We start from the raw sequence: 22,107 nt of genomic DNA, 5'->3' as shown, positions 1-22,107 counted from the left end.
AGATTTACATATTTTAAATGCAAGGATAGTTATAGGCGTGTACATGGATAGTCTGAATTATTTGAATTGCTTTGTATGAAAACATAAAAATGTTTTAAGTTTTTTGTTAAATATTAGTTATGCAGTTCGGCTCCTGTAAATGTACTCGTCAACACCTTGAAGAAGGGCCTATTAATACTCCCGAGCACCCTTTATAATGCTCCCTAACTGAAATGGAAATACAGATTTGGATTGATATCTAGATAGATTTGTGGACGCTCCGCAGTTTCACCTGTATATTTCCCATTCCCGTGAGAGTGCGTAGATAATACTTTGTTACTCGCTGATAATGTAGCTAACTATTCATAAAAAACAAATAAAATATCAAAACTTATCTCTCTATAGTATTAAAGTATAGATTGTCAAGCATTTTATCGTCACTTCGCTTCCGAGCTTCTTGTCTACAAGGCTATTAATTCCTCCACTTGTTCCCCTTAGTGACCACAATAAGTTCCTCGACTCCATCGCCCGGTCAGCTCGTCTCAGCACTTACTGCGACTAGCCGACTGTGACAGATGGTACCGCACCGGCTGTAGACTTACTCATTGTTTAGAATTGAACGTTATTTATTTTAACCGACTTTTGAAAAAGTGTGGTTCATTTCGCTCTCGTCTATACTTATAGAATCGATCTTTGCTCTGCCAAATTCCAAAAAACGACAAACAGCAAAGCGACAACGTATCTTTACATGACCATTTAAGGCCACTTTTGGCTCCTTAATAACTCAAAATCTATTTAACATGAAAACATGAAATTTGGGTTAGTATATTAAATCCTGTAAGCTACCAAATTTCATAGCTACAGTTCAAATGGTTTCAAAAAAATCAAAAATTCAATGTTTACCCACTTCTATATCAACTTGATAGTTGAAATTGAATTTGGCTCCTATTTTCACATTATATGTTTTATTGGGATTACTGTATCATCGACCGATTAGCAGATAGTACAGAATGTTATTTACGTTACCATTACCAGACACTTTAACCGAATCCCAAAAAGGAGGAGGTTCTACGTTCGACTGTATGTATGTTTATTTTATGTATGTTTAGCGATATTTTCCTTATTTGTGGACCGATTTTAAAAAAGTGTGGTTTACTTCACTCAGTAATTTCAATCTATAGAACTTTTTGTGCTGAGAAAAGTATATATTTTGTTGTAATTGCAACACTTGCGGATAACACGATCAATAAGACTGCTGGGAAACATGCAACAAAGTTATCACGATAACGTTAATTCCTTTCAATGATATTCTCACAAATGTATAATGCAATAAACATTAATTATAATTTTATTAAAAAGCTTAATACTTTTAAGGTCAAAACAAGTAGGTTGCTTTAAAACCAACATCCAAAATGGGAGGTTATTAATTCGGTAACTTGACATCAAAGTTACGAGTGTTCCAAAAGTGTCCAAGTCTAAGAAGAAGCCCACAAGAAATTTTGCCGCGTTTTTTGGTTGTCATATTGTCAACTTAAATATGTCGTATCAGCGACCATCCCGAGAGGCTGATACTGAGAAAAAATCAAGTTAAGACTTTATCATTCGACGTGTAACATACACACGTACAAAACAAAAACACTTCAATACATCTTAATTAACGTTTCCAGTTACGAGATCAATCACATTTCGTCATCGCGGGGCCATGAATTTGACGCGCAAACGACAGACTGGGTTGACGCGACAGGCGATAACTACCAAAGTGCAGAAAGCATCATTATTATGACATGCATTAGACTTTTTATGGAAAAGTGCAGAAGCAGAAGAATATTTTTTTAATTATGTTTGATTTGTGATTGTCTCTGATAGCTACAGGTAGCAGATTTAACATAATGAAATAAACTAACAAAGCTTACGTTTAGACTATCCAACTACTATAAGAAACAAGCCTTAAGCTAAGTTTGTAAAATATACACATTTATATAGCGATTGATATTAAATTAGATGGAATAAGGATGATAAAAAATAAAAAAATAATAATTGGCCTAATGGACATAGTGGTGACATGGTCATAAAATATCGCGCCAGGTCGTCGCTAGACGCTGAATACAATGGCCCCAGTAGAACGACAAAAAAGTCGCCAAACTGGAGCTTTCAAACAATTGTTTATTCAACAGCCACTTCTGTTTTTTCCCAGCTCTGCGTCATATTTTACCAAGAGCGAGTGAAAATTTTTAGAGAGCCACTTAATAATGAATTGGTGTTAAGAGTCCCTCAATACTGCTTGTAGAAAAATAATTTTAACAAAATCCATTTCATTGTTTTGATTAATATGTTGATCAAAATAATCCGTTGAAAATTAAGCGCTTTCTGTGCCATTTTCCCCAATCGATGAAACTGTAGACATTGTATATAAAAATCTAACCTGTTTGATCTTTTATTTTATTACTATTATAAAAAAAAATTAAAAGATCAAATTCCTCCTGAATACTGGCTACTTGCTCTCAGACTATATGCGGTGGTACGAAAACGAATCTCAATAGTGAGCCATTCAGTATAATTTGTGCGCTCGCGCCTCCATGTGCTCTACTGGTTTTAGTTTTTTTTTTTACCTTCAAGGAACCGTTTCCTTATTTAGATTTGGTTTTGCAAAAAAATCTACCTCTTTTGACAAACCGACGGAGACCGTCAAATAAGTGCTAACTAATCTAGTGTGTGTGTGTGTGTGTTTATTTAGTGATAAAAAGTTTCTAATTTAACCAATATAATCAAAAGGTCCAGTCTTATTTGGACTAGTTAACCTATTAAGACAGTGTTCCACTGTTAAGCTTAGTGGCAGAAAATATAATTTTCTCGGAAAATAAAATATCAAATAATTAACAAAAATTCATCTCCAAATGTGTATTTTATCATTTACTTTTAAACAGTTTAAATAATATGAATTTTATATAAATTAAAAATATTTAAAATTTAACACATAAAACGTAAACAAACTCAACTTACAAATAAATAGAAATTCTAAAATAATAGTGATGTGAGTAATAAATTATGTTACTTTCAAAATGTAAACGGCGCCTTTTTGGAATGTAAAGTTTTAGTTCGCTAAAACGGTACACTGTTTGGGGACAACATTTGGTGTTATGTAAACACTGTTTTCGTTTTGATGAGGCATTTTAAATACGGACATGAATATGTAAAAAATAATCAATATGCAGAAATCTACCATTGGACGACATCGATGTAATCGATAACTTATATAGACAATAAATTCTCAGAAAATAGTTATATTATGAGATTAGATAGCTTAATGTTTTTACTTTAAGTTCGACTACCCTTAGTGGTATTCATAAAAAAATATACTGATGTTTATGAATACTTTTTTTAATAAGTACATAATACACTGTAATAGTTAGTGTACCTGTAAATTTGACTTTCAGACCAATTCTTAACACTACTACTTAGCGGTGGAAATTAGCAAAAGAATATGAGTAACTCAGACTCAAAGAACTAAATAGTATTTGAAAATAATCATTTCGATCAAAAATTTATCTCCTTACCTTCCTTATTTCTATAGGCTTTAAGAATATCTATCTACTCGTAATCTATACCTACTAATACTAAAGCTGAAGAGTTTGTTTGTTTGATTGAACGCTAATCTCAGGAATTACTGGTCCGATTTGAAATATTCTTTCAGTGTTACATAGCCCATTTATTGAGGAAGGCTATAGGCTATATATTATCCCCGTATTCTTACGGGAACGGGAACCACGCGGATGAAACCGCGCAGCGTCAGTTAGTGTAATATGATACATCTTATTATACGAATTCCTTCTTATAAACTTTTCTAACGCAATAGTATAACCAATGCTTAACATTAATTGTATGATCTATTTGTATGTAAATAATATTGGATCTAGCGAGCACTTTGCATAAGCTTTTGTTAGGTCCCTGTATTCGATTACATAACAATAATGCCGTTTGTGGTTCAATTCGCAACTTTTGGCGAATTTGTGTAGCCCACGCACAATGGGCACATCTGGGCACTATGTACTATACGCCCACGAATGGCGTCGTAAAGATTTCGCTAGTTTTCGCACTTTTAGGGTTCTTTGCCACAAAACAAGGCACTAAAGTGTTTTTAGATAGCATGGGTTCGGTGACAGTTCGTTTCACTCTTGAAATTTACATTATGAACGTCATAAGGCATCTGTCACCCCACCCATGCTATCTGAAAAACACTTTTGATCATTCGATTGTCTGTTTGTCAAAACGGGCTTGTTTCTGAGACCTTGCCTATATTGTGCCCATGGCATTAGGCCAAGTAAGTTAGATTAAAATTATATTAAAAAGAATACTTGGCACTCTAATAAAACAAACTGATTTATAGACACATTGTTCGTTCAGTAGTTAGCCTACGTGGCTGCGGATTACAAGGTCCTGGGTTCGACTCCTTGATGGGGCTTTGAAATACTGAGCTTTATTTCTTCCAAGAAATTATCGTGGTAGTCATGACATAAACATTTCATGCTAAAATTAATGATAAAGCTTGAATAAATTTCACCTCCTCATAAACTTCTTATACAGTGCGTCTTAAAAAAATTGCAAAAGGGTATTTTTATACCCCGTTGAAAAGAGGGGTAAACAACAAAGGGTTATAAAAAGACCCTACTTATAAGACTTTTAAAGTTTCATCAAGACTTAAAAGTTTTGTAGACACGTCCACCATATTTAATTGTGCTTGTATTAATGGCAAAACAAAAGCTTTTTGTTATTTTTACACCGAATCGAATTAACACCAATACAGTGATCGAGATCAGCCCGCAGCAGCGCAAGGTATCAAGGATCAGTTCCTATAACGGTCGTTATCTGTAACGCGCCCGTTCTCGTGCAGAATCCAAATAAGATCGCCGCTCGAATAATTGCTTAACGAACTAAATAACGAACGACTTTGTTGCTCCCCATACTCGCTAACAATGTTATTCTTACATAACCTGTAATTAGTTGCTTTGTATTAGGGCATAATTAGTAATTATTAATTACTTTGTGAACAAACGCTGCTATAAGAAAAAATATTATCTACTAAGACTTTATGTTATTCAGCAGTTTGTCTTTAGGGATTTCATTGTTCTTTCTTTTCATAAATTGCCCCAAAATCAGCAAACTAAACAAAAGGCAAATTTTGCAACATGTTCAAACCGTTTTCGCATTTTCTTCTTTATACAAAGTAGGTACGAGATGATCGTCTATTTTTTGTAAAAGTCTAAGAAGCGGGCTAACTTATTTGGAGGAGGATAAAGGTTTCTACGTTAACGCTAAATCGCTTCGCGGTACGTCTTTGCCGGTAGGGTGGTTATCAATGTTATTTTTCATCAATCAAGAAAACCAGACGTACATTTTTTCTAATTGTATCTCATGATCAGTTACAACCACACTACATATGTGTGGTGTACAAAGTCACAATCGCATTCATACACAACCAGGAAAACATGAGGACAGACTTAAATATGTGAAAATACATAAGTGAGAATGATAGCACTACTCTTGTATATTATGTAGAAATACGAACCATTACATCACTCATCTCTCTCCTCTTCTAGTACTTAGCGTCATGTGTCAAAGTGAATATCCCAAGGAGTTACGACTGTATGGTAAAGAACGTTTTGCTGGGCCATGGGAACGCGCGGTGCATCGGCACGGCATACCATGACAATTTGAGCGACTAGATTTTGAATACTCTGCCGCTCGCATCAGTTGCAGTGTGTATGAACTTAAGGAATTTATGAAGCCGCTCCATAAAATATTTAAATCCTTTGGCATTATTCTTTTACCTACTTGAACCAAATTTCCTTCGTGAGTGTTCTCATTAAAGTATTTCCGCATTATAATTTATATAGGTCAATTGTTGTCCGTATTTGTCTAAATTTTGTAACACTAAGTTAGCAGTTTATAGATCACGATCCCGGTTCGTTACACATCCTTATGTCTATTGACGTTTATGGCCTGCAGAAACAGTTCATAACGAACTTACTATAGGGTTTGGTCGTCTGAACATAGCCATACGATGCCGCCGATCGCTCCGCGTCATGTATCGCTGCAACAGCCCTTCCCGTGGCCACCGCGTATTTCATTAGATGTGAACGCAATATTTTACGAGCGCTACGGTACCTTCGCCATTGTTTGAGCTCTAATTAAACGGCGGTTATCTATTCGGCGCATCATTGTTTTGAGCCACTCATCTGTGGCACAGTAGATATATTACAAGCAGTATAATAACTCGGCCGTATTTTTGAAATAAATACCTACAGCCGCGCGCTCCGTAAACATGTGATAGGGCTGCCTGCCTCCAGCATTTTAATTACATTTGCCAACTTTGTGTTTCCATTTAGTTATGTGATTGTAAATATACTTTTTTTTAAATAAACAAATAAAATACTTTGTAAATTGTAGTAAAATAGGAAGTGATCAATAATTTTTTGATTGGTAGATTTAAATAAGGCTGATACTAATCAATGATCTTGAAGGACCTTCATATATTTATTTTGGTGATGCCATCTATCTATTACCACCACACTAGGTGACCAAATAATAAAAAATCGGTCAAGTGCGTGTCGGGCCACGCGCAGTGTAGGGTTCCGTAGATTATGTTAGCACTTTAACCCCTTATGTAATGTACAAAAATACCGATAACGATACCCCCACACTATAGAATAGACGATAAAAAATTGACCCTGACTTGGCATGTAGGGAAGGAACTACAAAAAACAAATTGAGATTGACCGGGTTCGCTAGTAGTTTAATAAAAAAATCTGGATAGGTATATTGATATCAGCTGGCTCTTTACTTTTTTTATTCAAATACATAAAAGTATGAGCAACACAATAATGTTGTTAAATTCAAACAACTTCTTTACGTAACTTCTTGATTACCTTAAAATACAGGTATACAAAACATACATGTCATAAGATTTAAATCTATGTATTACATAATAATCAAAGAAAACAACCTAAATGAAGAAGTTAATAAATAATTATTTAATAATATTATATTAACGTTTACGTCATTTACCTATTTACACAATTTTATCATTTAAGCATTTATTTATATATATATTTATTAAATTATGCCTTTAGAATACAAAATATTAATCAAACTTTATAAAAATAATAACTTTTTTCCTAGTCGTCATAATTAAAAAATCCAATACACTCCGTTCGTCACCGCGGCACAGTCGCAACGGTCTTCACCCCACGATCACCCCACGTACGAGCTGCGTAGGTATAGCTCGCGTTTCGACCTTTAGTATGAAGTCCAACTACTGCTTGTAATATATCTACTGTGTCTGTGGATCCGTTCCTTGCACCTTATTTTCGGGTCAATGCCTTTTTCGGAGATTTCAAAAATACTATCCGGCATATCAATTGTTTCGATGAATGGTAAGTCTAAATGGATTCGGGTCATGAGGTCCTTGATTTGAGCTCTGAATCAGGCTATAAAACCTATATACCTGTCCTATATAAAAGAAACTCGTGTTAGTTACACTATTTACAAGTCAAGGTTGAGGTAGGGTAGGGTATTAGTAGGGTAGGTGTAGTGTAGGGGTAAGATAAGTTAGGCGTAGAGTTTCACGCTGACGAAGTTCTATGAAAATTCTCTGGCTAATGCGGTATAAAGCATTTGTCACGAAGTTTTCCTTCGCCGTTTGAGACTTTTTTTTTATTCTCTACAAGTTAGTCCTTGACTACAGTCTCACCTGATGATAAGTGATGATGCATTATTAGATGGGAACGGGCTAACTTGTTAGGAGTAGGATGAAAGCCACACTCCTTTTGGTTTCTACACGACATCGTACCGAAACGCTAAATCGCTTGGCGGTACGTCTTTGTCGGTAGGGTAGTAACTAGCCACGGCCGAAGCCTCCCACCAGCCAGACCTGGACCAATTAAGAAAACCTCAATCGGCCCAGCCGGGGATCGAATCCAGGACCTGCGTCTTGTAATTCCACCGCGCATATCATTGCGCCACGGAGGCCATCAGACTACTATTCATGATCACTATTGAAAATCTATCTACTATTGAAATACATTTTATCTATGACAAAGCGGCCTCTAGCTAAACCCAAGTCCGCGGTGTAAGTGTACACACAGTTAGTATTAAGACAATAAATCCGTCTCTTAACTACTGGCACTCGCAGATGCAGAGTCAGGTTCGCCTACTTTACGACTTTGATTAAAATGGAAATGTATTAAGTAGATAGCGCTTGGCAAGTTGGCGCGGTCAGAGAATACTGTTAACACTAACCCAGATTAACGTTTTGTAATTTAATCTGAGCCTGTCGCTGCCAGACCTTCGTTATTTTATAAAACCTTTTTTGACTTCCACCGTGGCAGTGGTATGCGCGGTGGATTTACAAGACGGAGGTCGTGGTTTCGATTCCCGGCTGGGCCGATTAATATTTTGATCCAGCTCTGGCTGGTGAAAGGCTTCGGCCGTGGTTAGTTACCACCCTACCGTCAAGCGATTTAGTGTAGAAACCGAAAGGGTTGTGGATTTTCATCCTACTATTAACAAGTTAGCCCGCTTCAATCTTAGATTGCATCATCACTTACCATCAGGTGAGATTGTAGTCAAGGGCTAACTTGTAAAGAATAAAAAAAGCTAGAACATTGTACAGGCAACTGTACAATGAAGTAGTAGTTTTGGGAAGTACTCGAAGCAAATAGAGTCGAAAACATCGCTCTCTGTTTCGTTGCGTTGGGGCGAAAGTGTTGACACTGGAACAACACCGCCGCTATTGGTCGGCAATGGGTATCTCCTTTTCTCTTCACGAGACGTGTATGCTAGGTCTAATATGGTATACTGCCCATAATTTTGCCTTAATCCATTGCATTTGGCATTGTTTTAGATTAAATCAATCATTCTCCGCAGCAATTGCTGTTTCACAAAACACAGAGTAATAACATCAATCGCTAGCTATTTCTAAGAATACGGACAGAACAATACAATTCTAGTAGTACAAATACAGATGGTGCTATAGATATATAACACATAGTTAGGTTGTAGTAGCAGGATTTGTAGCCATTTATGTACCCCGAATTGGGTGCCCATGACACATCGCTACGCTACGATAAGTACACTTGTGTGCGTGTCGGCAAGTGTAATTAACTTAGCTCTTACGCTCACATAGTCATAGAAGTAGCTTACGTTTGGAGAGACAAATTGTTGGGTATTGGGCGTCTATAGGTTATTAATCTAAGGATGACGCATAATTTATTGCCAAATAATAAGTAAACACACATACACAATTTTAACTCTACTCGAGTGTATGTGATTAATGGCCCACTGTAGGACAGGCTTCTTTACAGGATAACTAATTCGGAGTTTAGACACACCATGCTGATCCAAAGAGGGTTGGTGGGCGAGTCTGCTAAAATACATACATAATTTATTAAAAAAATTACATCTAGTAATTTTAGCATTCTTCAGTGTACAATTTAGACTATGGTCGTGAGCAAATAAATCATGCCTGTCTCTATGGACAGCAAACAAACCAACTGCGCAGTTGTTTCACAAAACAATAATACACAGAGGAATTACATCAATCGCTATTTCTCAGGATGCGGACAGAACAATAGGACTCCAGTGGTACAAGCATAGATGGCGAATGTTACCAAATGAGAAGTAAGCTATGTGACACAGTTGCAACACTACTTGTTGTGTGAAAAGATTATAACTTATTATAATACTAGCTTTTTAGAGATCCGTGATGAATAATTTCAACTACTTCTAAATTAAGTGATGAAAGAAATTGGGTGTATTTTCCGTTCCGCAAATACAATATCATTGAGTCAAATAATATTATTTTACATATACAAAACGTAACTAACGTAAATTAAAAACAGTATGTGAAGAGGTTGACATAATATAACAGATTACACTAATGAAGATTAATGAAGTATTCTCGTCAACGTACAGTAATAACGTCAAATTACAGTCGTTAATTCAGTAGAAAGAAACCTCAAAATTCAGTATCAACCCCCAATTTTTTGCAAATATATTCCATATATTATCACTAAATCAAAAATACACAGTTTAAATACGAGTCAGGTCGCAACTATATCAATTGTATTTTTTCTCTTTAATTCTCGCAAGATTTGAATTCTGGGATAAAAAAATTGCTTATTTTAACCAAGTATTCTATTATTCTCATTTATTTCATCCAATTGAACATACGTAGTAGAATGAAAACTAGTATTTTTATTTTTTAAAATTTATATAATCATACGGAACTCTTAAGTTAACCGAGTTAACGCTCTTAACCTTGTTTATATAGAGTGCCAAATGTGATTGGCTACTTGCTACGAAAACAACAAGTTGTATCCGAGTTATGCTGGTAAGCGGCATAATAATCAGCAATCATAATAATAATCAGTTTATTGGTAAACTTATATTACTGCACAATTATGGCTTAACCACTTTATTCAAGGAATCAATAAAACAACTTAAATATAAATTATCTCTCTGTAATAAAAGCCTTGTTTGCTTTGTAGTTAAAATGAGACTGCAGATTAAAGGTTCTAGGTTCAATCCACTTTAAAGTAAAGTGGTGGGTGTAAGCTCCAAATTCTATCTAATCTATGGAAGCCCTAAATACTAGCCCTCCAGTGGGCCATGAAAATAACCTGATGACGATGAATGTAATAAAAAACCAGACATCTAGAGTATGTTAACTGCGATCTTACGTACCTACTAAACAGAAGTTCATATGTTTTGAAATTTAGATTAAACTTTGTTAACTATCTTGATGAAATAAGCTAGTTCTTTGAGATCGAATGTAGGAAAAAATGTTAATCGAATAAATTTTGTTAATTGTGGAATTAATTATTTTTTATACGTTTAAAAAATAATGTACTTTTTTTACTATCCAACCATACACTAGTTACTGACCACGCAACGGTCAGTAACTAGTGTGTGATTATACTAGTAACTAAGATTTTAGTTATGAGTATATAGTTGCAACTTTTGACAAAATCCCCAAGTAAGTACCTACCTGTGTCAAACGAACAGACGAACAGACAGACAGACACACAACTGATCTTATAAAGTTACTGTTCTCTGACGCTTGGAATGCTAAATAGTAGAATTGCGTATACGTATAAGAATATTTAGGATGGGTCTATAAAAGTAGGTGTGAAATTCACGCTACTACTAACAATAACTCAGGTATTTGGTAAGTAAACGAAATATACATTGAACAATTAAATGTAATCAAAAAGTAGGTATCTCAATCGTGGTATACCAAACAGAGAGCAACAGCTAATTTATAACCACTTACCAGCCCAGGTTGTTGCTAATAACATTTGTAGTTTATGGTTCTCCCGAAACTCATTAGCACAAACACTGGTCTTAATACAAGAATCTCTGAGTGCACTAAAAGGCCTATAAATTTAACTAAAAATAGCGTCGTAAATTAAATGCCTCAATAAAACGGAAACTTCAGATTGTCTGACACTTTACTTGTTTCCCATAAAATTCTTTCAATCTAGCTCAAATTAAGTTGAATAAAAAAGTAAAAAAAAATCCAGTCAACATAATGCAGCTACTGACTATTGAAGTAACAATGTGATGGCACGAACTGTAAGGAAATTGAAACGTGCTAAACCAAAAGAGTTAAACACCAAACAGTTACCGTCAATAATCATAACGCCACCGGAATTAGACATGAAATTCAAGACAAACAATAGAGAAAACAATGAAACAACAGTAGACACGGCGACCAATGAACCATCAACATCAACAATGGATTTCAACGTGAATGAACTGATAGCTCAACTGTCAGAAAATTCGAAAGCATCTAAAGGTGAAATCGAGAATATTCAAAGGAAGTTGTTGCACCAAGCGAATCAGATATTAAAAGTTAACGCATTCGTCAATCAACCGATTGTAGAGCCTCGTGTGATCGGTGCAATGCAGAAGTATAACGGTTCTAATTGTACTACTAATATATACGGGAGACCTATGATTGGGAATGCTAATAAAGAGATACAAATGGTGCCGGAGAAGTTACAAGAAAACGTCGTTGAGGTAAACAAGGAGTGGACGCGAAGGGTCAATTCGTCCGCTGAGGCGGGAAGAGGTTTTTTCTACGAAACAAGTTCCGAAGCTCGATCGGTTGGCAGTACGCACGGCGCGATCGCAACAGGTGAATGTCTTGCTTGTTTTATTTCGAAAAACGTTACAAACTTTTTGAGTTCTCCTGTGTTTTATACAGTGCACGTCATACTTTTCAATGTGATTCGCTAGATCTCGTGTTGTGTTAACGGTTTGGCTGAAGCACCACTCGACGAACTTCTGGTATGTACAAAATGGCCTTGTCTTACACTAAGTTTGAGTTACATCTATGTATAACGGGTAAAATGTTTTTCTCGATGCTCGATGTAGAAAACTTATCACTCACTGTCAATGTAACAGCAAAAGCTTTCATAGAGTTTTATTCACCAAATTCTATGGCATATGAAAGTAACCTAGTGAATAGCTAAGACCAATACTAGAAAAAATGTCTCGGTTTGATAAAAAAACCTTGGGAAAATTTAATAAATAGGTTATTTATAGTCACGTTAATTTATATCACGTTGTTTCCCATGTTAAGTTTCCATAACCTAATAGTTGTTCTTTCCATATACATAAATACCGATGTTTTTGCCATATAGATGTCATGTCCATTAAATAATGAAATAGGTATATGTTTTGATAAATGTTTTCCGGTAACACTTTAAAGCGAATCTCAAATTAAGTAAAAATTAAACTTTAATTTTTAAAAAGTACACTCCTAAAGATTTTTTTTTTTTATATAATTTTTAGGGAACATTATGAGACAAAATGAAAATAATACTAATAATATGTTGTGGAAAATATAATACTTATTTAAGTATTTAATTTTGCGTTCACGTATATAACATAAACCATAATCCTTCTAATTAAATACGTAAATTAACAGCTCCATTCACAATCAATCAATGTATCTGAATACATTTCAATTTGAAAATAGTTTATTGCAAGTAAGTTATAAGTAAAAACCTATTTTGAACCGACCACTTTTGAAAAGTCATGTGCTTGCATTGATAATATGTCCTACTATATAGCTGTTCAAGTTTCTTAAGCATAATCTTGTTCGTGCAACACGATGTATTGAATTGCTTGTTGTCGCTAGTTGTTCCGGATATGCATTGCGGGTACGAATCCCGTGGGTACTAAAATTTTCATTTACTTTATTTAAATTCTTCTTACATGTGAAGATAAGACAACTTTAACAGCTTACGATCAAGTGATTATTATTTTATTTTATAATTAGCTAGAAAATATTGGAAATTAGCATTTCCATTTACGACCATTTAATGACAACGACGCGTCCGTGAGAAAATAGTTTCCTATATCTCAAGACTATAACACCCGTTTATCGCCACTATAGCGCGTTCTTAGGCTTGGATTACACGTGCTTATAATCCAACCAGAGTTCCATAATACCAATTAGATTGACTTTTTATGTCATGTCTGGTGAAAAGCAACGATCAGGACTAAAATTACTTACGTTTTACTACAAAATGTCTTATAATGAAGGAGTTTGAAGGTGTTTAACCTACCTATAGGCAAGCAGTTCAGCCGTTGGAAGGGCATTCCAAAGCCAAACTTTATTAATTCGAATTAGAAACGTCAGAAAAGCATCTTGCTGTTCTGTAGGCAAAGCGTCTTGCTGTTCTGTGTTACTTGTAAAAATACTTATAGTAAAAGTTGTAATCTATACTAATATACAGAGGAAGATAAAGACGCAAGATTTGATAGCGTGTTTGCATTGTTGAAACTACTGAACCGACTTGAAAAATTCTTTCACTGTTGGGAAGCTACACTATCCTCGAATGCTATGCTATATTTTATCCCCGTATTCCTACGGGAACGGGAACTACGCGGGGGAAACCGCCTGGCGTCTGTTAGTAGTAGAGATAATTTTCATAGATGGTTAATAGCCATCGCTTATAACAAAACATCTGTATGTAGAGAAACTTGCTAGGAACACAACTCACAATGCACTGCTACATGCTCAACAATCTAAAGCTCAGGTACAACCTTCAAACCGACACATCTACGGAAATAAAAAGATTAAACATCCAAAGCCTAGCAGCTCTTGTGTTCGGGTCTGACGAGCATTTTCTTTGTGCAAATACAGACACATTAGCTTTAGGAACGCCTCAAATTGATGAACACGGGGGCGGCACTTTGTAAGATGTGGACGTGCTTTCCCTGTGAAGTACTGCTCTGTTTATAGGTGAAGGTTTTTATCATCAGATGGCTCATATGGTTGGCCCGTCTATTATTTAAAAAAAAAAAATATCTTATCATTCTTCAGTAAAGCAAATCAGCACTAATAGTTTGTTGACCACTACTTACAAGTGGCACTTGACTGCAATCTCATTTATTCTCAAGTGACGATGAAGCCAAAATACGGATCGTTAAATTATTCTTTGTTTGATCTTTCAAACCAATATTATCTAAAATCCATACTTACCAACAGTACTTACCCATGGAACGAAAATGAGCTGACTTTTCAGCTGGTTTAAAATTACGAATCTAGCCACCACAGACTGTCAATACAACCGGAATGCAATCAATTTCCTGATAGTGTGTACCAAGCCTTATAGATAACGTGAATCGTAAACAAGATTCTAATCAGATTGAATTAATTAAAGCCAAAAATGTAAATGCACTCGAGTTCATTATCCAGATCGGAGCGCGTTGTGATTGCATTATCATTCTTAATCGCTATCATTCTTCATCACATCAATTAACTACGATTTCATGTGACAAGTCGTGATAGATTGATAAAGCCTTGATAGAATAATCACAGGATTGACTTAATCAATCCTGATTAAACCTATATATAGCCTATATTTGAAAATGATCAATATTTTTCTCTTACCTACGACTAAGCTTAAGGGTTATATCTAGAAATGAGCAACTGAAAAGTAAAAAAACAGAATATTTTGAAAAACAACATGGAAAAAATATATTGTAAATCTAAGTTTTACAATATGTATTTGTATCAGCAAAGAAATAAACTGCTACATTGATTTACAAGTATTAAAACTATCTTATAAAACTTGCCCTTTATAAATATATCGAAAAGCTTTTTTAATACGTAAACTCATATCTGACGATCTATAAAAATATGTTGATGCTTATAAAAAATACAATGCTCAAATTTAACCGGAATAACTTGAATATAAACTAAAACTTCTAAAAACAAACTCACTCGATTATAAATTTTATTTTGGCTAAAAGTATAATTTATGTGACACATTGGTAACACTTACACAACACGATATAATAGTGGAGACATATAAACAAGAAGACGTAGACTTAACAAATTATCTATAGTAATATTACTCGTATAAAGAGGTAAAGTTTGTGTATTGTAGGGGATGATCTCTGGATCTACTGAACCGATTTTGAAAATTCTTTCACTTCTAGAAAGCCACGTTATTTCTGAATGTCTAAGGCTATATTTTATTCTTACGTGAACGGGAACTACGAGGATGAAACTGCGGGATGTAGGCGAGTACGTAATAAAATAACACAATAATTGGTAAGGCCATATTTATAATGATAATTATATTCATCACGAATTAAATTGGGTTGTTTTAAATTGGAAATGGAAATATAGGATATAAATAATAAAGCATTGTAATTTTTTAAAATGATTAAGATTTTTTATCTATCTTCCATATTTTTAATGTTTGTCAAAAAAGAACAACCGGATTGAATCTAATAACGTAAAGTAAATAATTAAAATAAGACGATTTTTTCTATAAAAAAGTTGTAGGCACCAATCATGACTTTATTAATCATGTGAGTCAATTTATAAGCATAGTTCTAATATTGGTATCAGAACTTCTCAGCAGAACCTGCCTTCCGGACCGGTGGTAGAATCTTCACAAATAGTCAACTGACGTTTGTAAACTGAGATTACTTGATATAAATTAACTTTGAATTTTTGAACCCATACGTGGCCAATGGTCATGTGCTGTTTCGTGGAACGTAGCTTAAACCAAACTGAATTTAATTTTAATATTATGGAAAACCCTCACGATAAATTCGAACAAAGTAAAAAATAAACATAATATTTACTTTTTGTTATAAGCATAATTTTGTAATAAGTCGTAACCGTATCGTAGTCGTACGTTCTAAACATTATATCAAACCTACTTTCGAAATAAAAGATATTAACTAATTGTGGCTTGCATTGATTTTATATTTCACATACTATAAAGTTATCGGCTTAAATTTATGGCCGATTAGGATTTAAATATATTATTCGTTGGAGACAAATAATATTAGAGATACCTATTGTATAATTTATTGTTATAAAATATGACGCCTAGACAATAATTTGTGACTAGAACATTTGTATTTACATGTGATTTAATGCGGCGTTATAATTCGCTGATTTATTAGAACAAAGACAGGTTTTGATTGACGTTGGACAATAAATGGCGATTGGTGACTGATCTAGAGGGGAAATTGGGAAAAATACGAAATATCAAACAATACTGATAAAGACAAAGAAGAAAATGAGATATTTATATGCTTTTATCAATCTTAAATAAAAATTTTTGAAAAGACCCACGACGAACCTTCTACATTTTTATTGTAAAATTGTAAAAATTAAAAATTATGTATTGTATATTATTTAATAAATAACCTTATAATAAAAAGAATCAAATATGTGAGCTACGTGCATCTGATTTCTTCTTTCAAGTTTTACAGTGAGTTTTTAAATTATACATTAGATTTCTTTAGCTTTGAAAAGTAAATCAAAATCAAAAATTCATTTATTTCAAGTAGGCTCAGTATACAAGCACTTTTGATACGTCAGTTGACTATTTGTAAACAAGTGCTTTACCTGTTCGCTACGATTTTAAACGTGTTAGAGATGTCAGACTACACAAAGACGAAGGTACAGACTACACAAAGTATCATAGGGACGAAGATTTGTATGTGCCTACTAGCACAAGCCAATGAAATTATCTTTTCTTCAGTTTGTGCCGTTGCAATGAATGTTTACTTTATTTTTCATTCATAGAGAAATAAAACTTACGTTATTAAGTACCAAACTGGTAATTCGTTAAAACACTTAAAACTATCAGTCAGACAATTCATATTGAGAGAGTGTCTTGTCCATTGTAGCACTGTTAGCGGGTCTGCTGTGGATTTAAAACAGATGCCTTTAATGACTGGCAAAAAAGGCTCAACGCATCTGCTTGCCGACGGGCCTTAAGCTATTTTCACTTTCAACCAAAATCATACCTTAAATTATATGAATAAAGTTCATAAATGTAAACATATAGGGGAACATGTCATATTTTATAGTTCAAGTAAATCTATATCTTATAACGTTTAACATAAAGTCCTAACTTGATTGTGATGTAATAATAACTAGTGTTTGAGGCAACGGAAATACTTTCGCAGCTTTTAAAATTTATACCTGCTAGTGTTTTGGATACAGACTCACTTTATATGGATGTATGGTTTGTTAGGCAACGAAACTGTATTTCTTTTAATAAATTTTAATGTAACTTTCGTAATAATGCCATTGTAAATAATAACAATTCGTCGGTATAAAAGACATCAACGCGTTTGAGCTACAGTCCGAGCTTTCTATACTGTCTAACACGAGTAGATTAATGGTTGTTTCTTTTAAATTTGCATTAAATAGGTTTTAATAGAGATATGAAATCCTTCAAAACAAACAGCCGAACTTTAATATTAATTATTCTTGAAAAAAAATTCATTACTTCCTAAGCTATCATTGTATATATTGTATATATTGTTGAAAATATCTATATTTTATTTTTGTATAGCTATCTGTCAGTGAAGATTAATGTTAAGTTTATATTTTTTATATCTACCATGTGCATTGAAGCAGTGTAGTGGTTTATCAAACACTCCAGTGAGCCATATAGATGCCGATGATTTTCATCATCTTTGATCATCTTTTGAATGTATTAGTAAAATAATGTAAAAAATATATAAAATCAGTTAAAGATGAATACTATTAAATAAATTGAGCTTTCTCCTTTAGGATGAACTTTTTGCAACAAAAATAAACCCATGTTATTTTTGAGGTCACATTTATTATTGTACTGCAAATCACCAGAATCTCTTCACGTGTTTAACCATAACTGACAGACATACTTCTTATGTACTTACAATTTTTATTTATGTCTTTTTCGTTTGGTCGTACTCATTGTACAACACACATTATGTGCCAATCATCAAAACTTTCAACCAAACGTATTTTGATATCGAAGCGCGCATAATTGACCTGTTACGAATTTATCGAATGTCGATAACATATCGTCCGTCTGCTCCAACCGCTTACATAATCAATTAGCACCAAACTGAGCGTAACTTCACTATTTATTGATGCCCCATTTACATTTCTGTTTAAAACTATATAATACGTATAGCATTTTTATTAGATTTTATAACGTCCTTTTACGATATGCCTACCCTGACCAGTGCACGCCACAAAGTGCTGATAACGAGACGATAAGAGAGATATGCTTGGTAGGTATATCAGCAATACTGATCTATATCGAGATGACAATCGCTTAGAAGCTCAGTAATTTAAGCAGATTTATACACACTAGCGGGCGCCCGTGACTTCGTCCGCGTGGAAGTCAGGTTTTCACATATCCTGCGGGAACCATTGATTTTTTTTTCTGAGATGAAAAGTATGTTTTAATCCAGAGTAAAATCTATTTTCATTCCAAATTTCAGCCAAATCGTTGCAAAATTGACAAAGTTTCATCCCCTATTTTATTATCCTCTTGGGGGTAGAATTGATCAAAATCCTTTCTTAGCGGATGCCTACGTCATAACATCTACCTGCCAAATTTCAGCCCGATCCGTCTAGTGGTTTGGCTGTGCGTTGATGGATCACTATGTCAGTCAGTCACCTCTGAGTTTTATATATTTAGATTTGATGATGCTATAAGTCACCACTCACTGCCGGTGTTTGCGGCTTTATATTATAAACTTGACCCAAACGCCTCTTACATAAAAATACCGCCCATAAATGTCCTTTACGACCCGGGTGACATAACCGCAGAAGATGACTATGTTGCCGAGAGGACGTTAACTCAGTAAACGGCATCTTGGCGATGTAGTCAAACCCCACACAAGGACTCCACTTTAAAAGGGCCCCCATTTCTTACGTCACCATGTCTTTAAATACCTTTGCAGTTGGTAAGCAGTAGTTTTCTTTTTTTTTTAAATAATATTTGCCACATCTTTTATAATATGACCAATATTCCCATTCCCCTCCAACTAAAAAGAGAAGTCGGGAAAGACTGTGCTAGGAGTGAGTACGACAATAGACCAACGGGGCGGGGCTCGAACCGCCACCCCTCGGCGATTAGTCCGACCACTCTTACCGTTGAGCTATTTGAGCTATTGAGGCTCTGGTTTAGGTTTTATGGTGGTGGTGTCTTGGTAGGCTGCGGCCGTGGCTAGATACCATTAATCTACTGGGAGGAATGTGTTATGATCAACCGTTTCGGTTTGATGCAGCGTAAAAACCGTCAGAGGTATGGGTCAAACTTATAGCTCTTTCAAGTTAGCCCGCTATCATCTTAGACTGTATCGACAGTTCGTCACTTAACACCTGGTGATATTGCAGTCAAGGAGTTACATGGCATAGTCAACCTGGATTCCAAGTACCAACTACAGTCACGAATGTGTCAGCACTGATCTTATTCAGCTCCCTTACCTTACTTAGCCTATATCCCAACGTATCTCTTAGGCGAGGTCTGAGTTTCAAATGATATGACCTTAGAGAAACGTTCTGTGTCTAAGTCCTCTCTCTTCTAGCCCTCGGGTTTAACTCTGGATGTATTTTTGCGCTTGCCCATATCTCTCGAAGTCTCAACAATACTGGGATCTCGTTAGACCTAAAAGTTAGTAGTCTATGCCTCCCTTAAGACCCTTACTTAACCACTGCAGATATGTACTCAAACGAGTACGCCGTAGACGCAAGTGTGATAGGTGTCAAACATCAACCCAGTGGGCTACAGCGCCGAAGAGTCCATACAGGCTGATTCCCGCCGAGTTACCTTCAAAAATCAACATGTTCATTCATTATTGTAATGTATATGAATGTATGTATGTGAAACCGGAGTTGGTATTAAGCGGTGTGAATTTTCTTTTCTCTGGGATGGCTTACCTTCGTCAAAATTCCATCTTTCGCCACTGGTGGGCTACAGATATAAGTACAGGTACCGTTGCATACCGCTATACAGCTGGCTCGCCCAAACGGTGACCACTTCCTGCTTACCTTCTAATGTACCGTGCTAATGCTCGCGGTGATGTTATAATTATTCTTAATATCAACATTAATACAATTTAAACTAATAAATATAGTTAGTTGCACTTTCGCCACTAGATGGCACTGGCAGGTCCATAACTGGCTTGGAAAATTTAAAGACGATAAACTTATATAACTAACGCCCGTTTCTAGTACGAGGAAGACGAGAAAAAAGAAGTATTTTTTCGTTTATAAATGATAATAATTTGTCTTAAAATAACAACAAATACATATTAATAATTAAATTAAAATAAATTAATAGTAAGAATGAACAGTGAGTATATTTAATTTAAAATTAAAATAAATAAAATATTTATAAGAAGTAACGCATGACGCATAGATTAAATTCGTAAGACATTGAATTGTTTTTTTTTTTTGAATCTGTTGACCAAGGGCCTAAAGTCTCAAAGGCAAGCGTAATACATAGTCATTCGATTTGACCGAGTGTTTACGATGCTTACAAAGTTGACGGCATCAAGCGAGTCGCAGGGATTCGCTGGATGCAGGCGGCTCAGTATCGTGGTGTTTGGAAGTCCCTATGTCCTGCAGTGGACGTCCATCGGCTGATATGATGTTGATAATGATGATTACAAAATTATGCGTATTCAGCAGCTGCGCCAGGCGTTTGGGACGTGCGTGAGAGATGAGACGATGCCAAAGTAACAAAAGCTTTATTGTTATTATGCCTTAAACCAAATAAATAATAATAAAGTCACTAAAACAGACAAACTTGAAGTTTCAAAAGTGCTTATAAGCTCAGCTTACATGAAATAAACGAATTGGCGTTTAATTAAATAATAATGCAATTAGAAAGTACAAATATCCGTTAGTCATTAATATCTCAGTTCCTGTTGAACATTTAAATAACAAAATCAAATTTCCGCGCAATTACATTTTAATTCAAATACAAAGAAGAGAATGACAGGATACTAATAATTGCACTTTCAATTTTCTTGTTACATTTTTCAATAACTTATAGATTAATTAAAAATGTGAATAATTATTATTTATCCTTTATGATCTGGTTCAAAATCCTAATGGTATCACTATGTACTAAGATTATAAAGCTGACGTGTTTGTTTGTAGATTGAACACGCTAATCTCAAGAACCACTGCTTTGAATTGAAAAACGATTTTTTATTCAATAGTTAATTTTTCGAGGAAGGCTATATGCTATAAAGCACCAAGCTACGACCAATAAGAGCGAAGCGCTAGTGAAATATGTGGCAAAATTGAGAAAAGTAATTCCTTATAAGAGCTTCCGTTGAGAGCTTTTTATAGTAATAAAGGACCAAGTTGAATCTGCTAGTTAAAATATAAACTCAAAAATTTGTATAAATATACCTATAGATGTTTGTTAGTCAAATTGCGCATGTCAGCGTAACGCAGTAGTAAGAGTATACAAGAAAAATGTTATAATAAAAAAAAAATTCCGTTTTTGTACTACGTACTTTCGGAACGCTAAAACACCGACTGCTTAAGCGTAATGAACTGCAATAAGAAAAACAAGTATCAAATTAACTATTTAAATTTTCAAATTAAAAACTTTATATTGCCGCATGCAGTAACAAACATACTTTTGGTAGATCATTCTTTATCAGTAAAGTATTGTTTATCCTTCCTGCAGCACCATATAATTTTAGTGGGCTTTAAGGCGTGTTAAAGAAATGGACATACATACACAAATACATACGCTCGAAAAGCAGTATCCTCCT

At 34.7% G+C, this 22,107-nt stretch overlaps 1 protein-coding gene across 1 annotated transcript in view; it reads left to right on the top strand.

Moving 5' to 3' along the window:
• The first annotated feature begins 2,560 nt into the window (after positions 1-2,560).
• LOC112047533 (uncharacterized) overlaps positions 2,561-22,107 on the top strand; it is a 45,597-nt gene continuing 26,050 nt past the window's right edge. Inside the window, exons 1-2 of the mRNA XM_052886080.1 lie at positions 2,561-3,005; positions 11,520-12,175. Of these exons, the coding sequence (XP_052742040.1) occupies positions 11,599-12,175 (577 nt within the window). The 5' untranslated portion in view covers positions 2,561-3,005; positions 11,520-11,598. The remainder of the gene's footprint in view (positions 3,006-11,519; positions 12,176-22,107) is intronic.

This window comes from Bicyclus anynana, chromosome 16 (assembly GCF_947172395.1).
Source record: "Bicyclus anynana chromosome 16, ilBicAnyn1.1, whole genome shotgun sequence".
NCBI lineage: Eukaryota > Metazoa > Arthropoda > Insecta > Lepidoptera > Nymphalidae > Bicyclus > Bicyclus anynana.
This window is presented reverse-complemented; position numbering and strand designations above follow the sequence as displayed.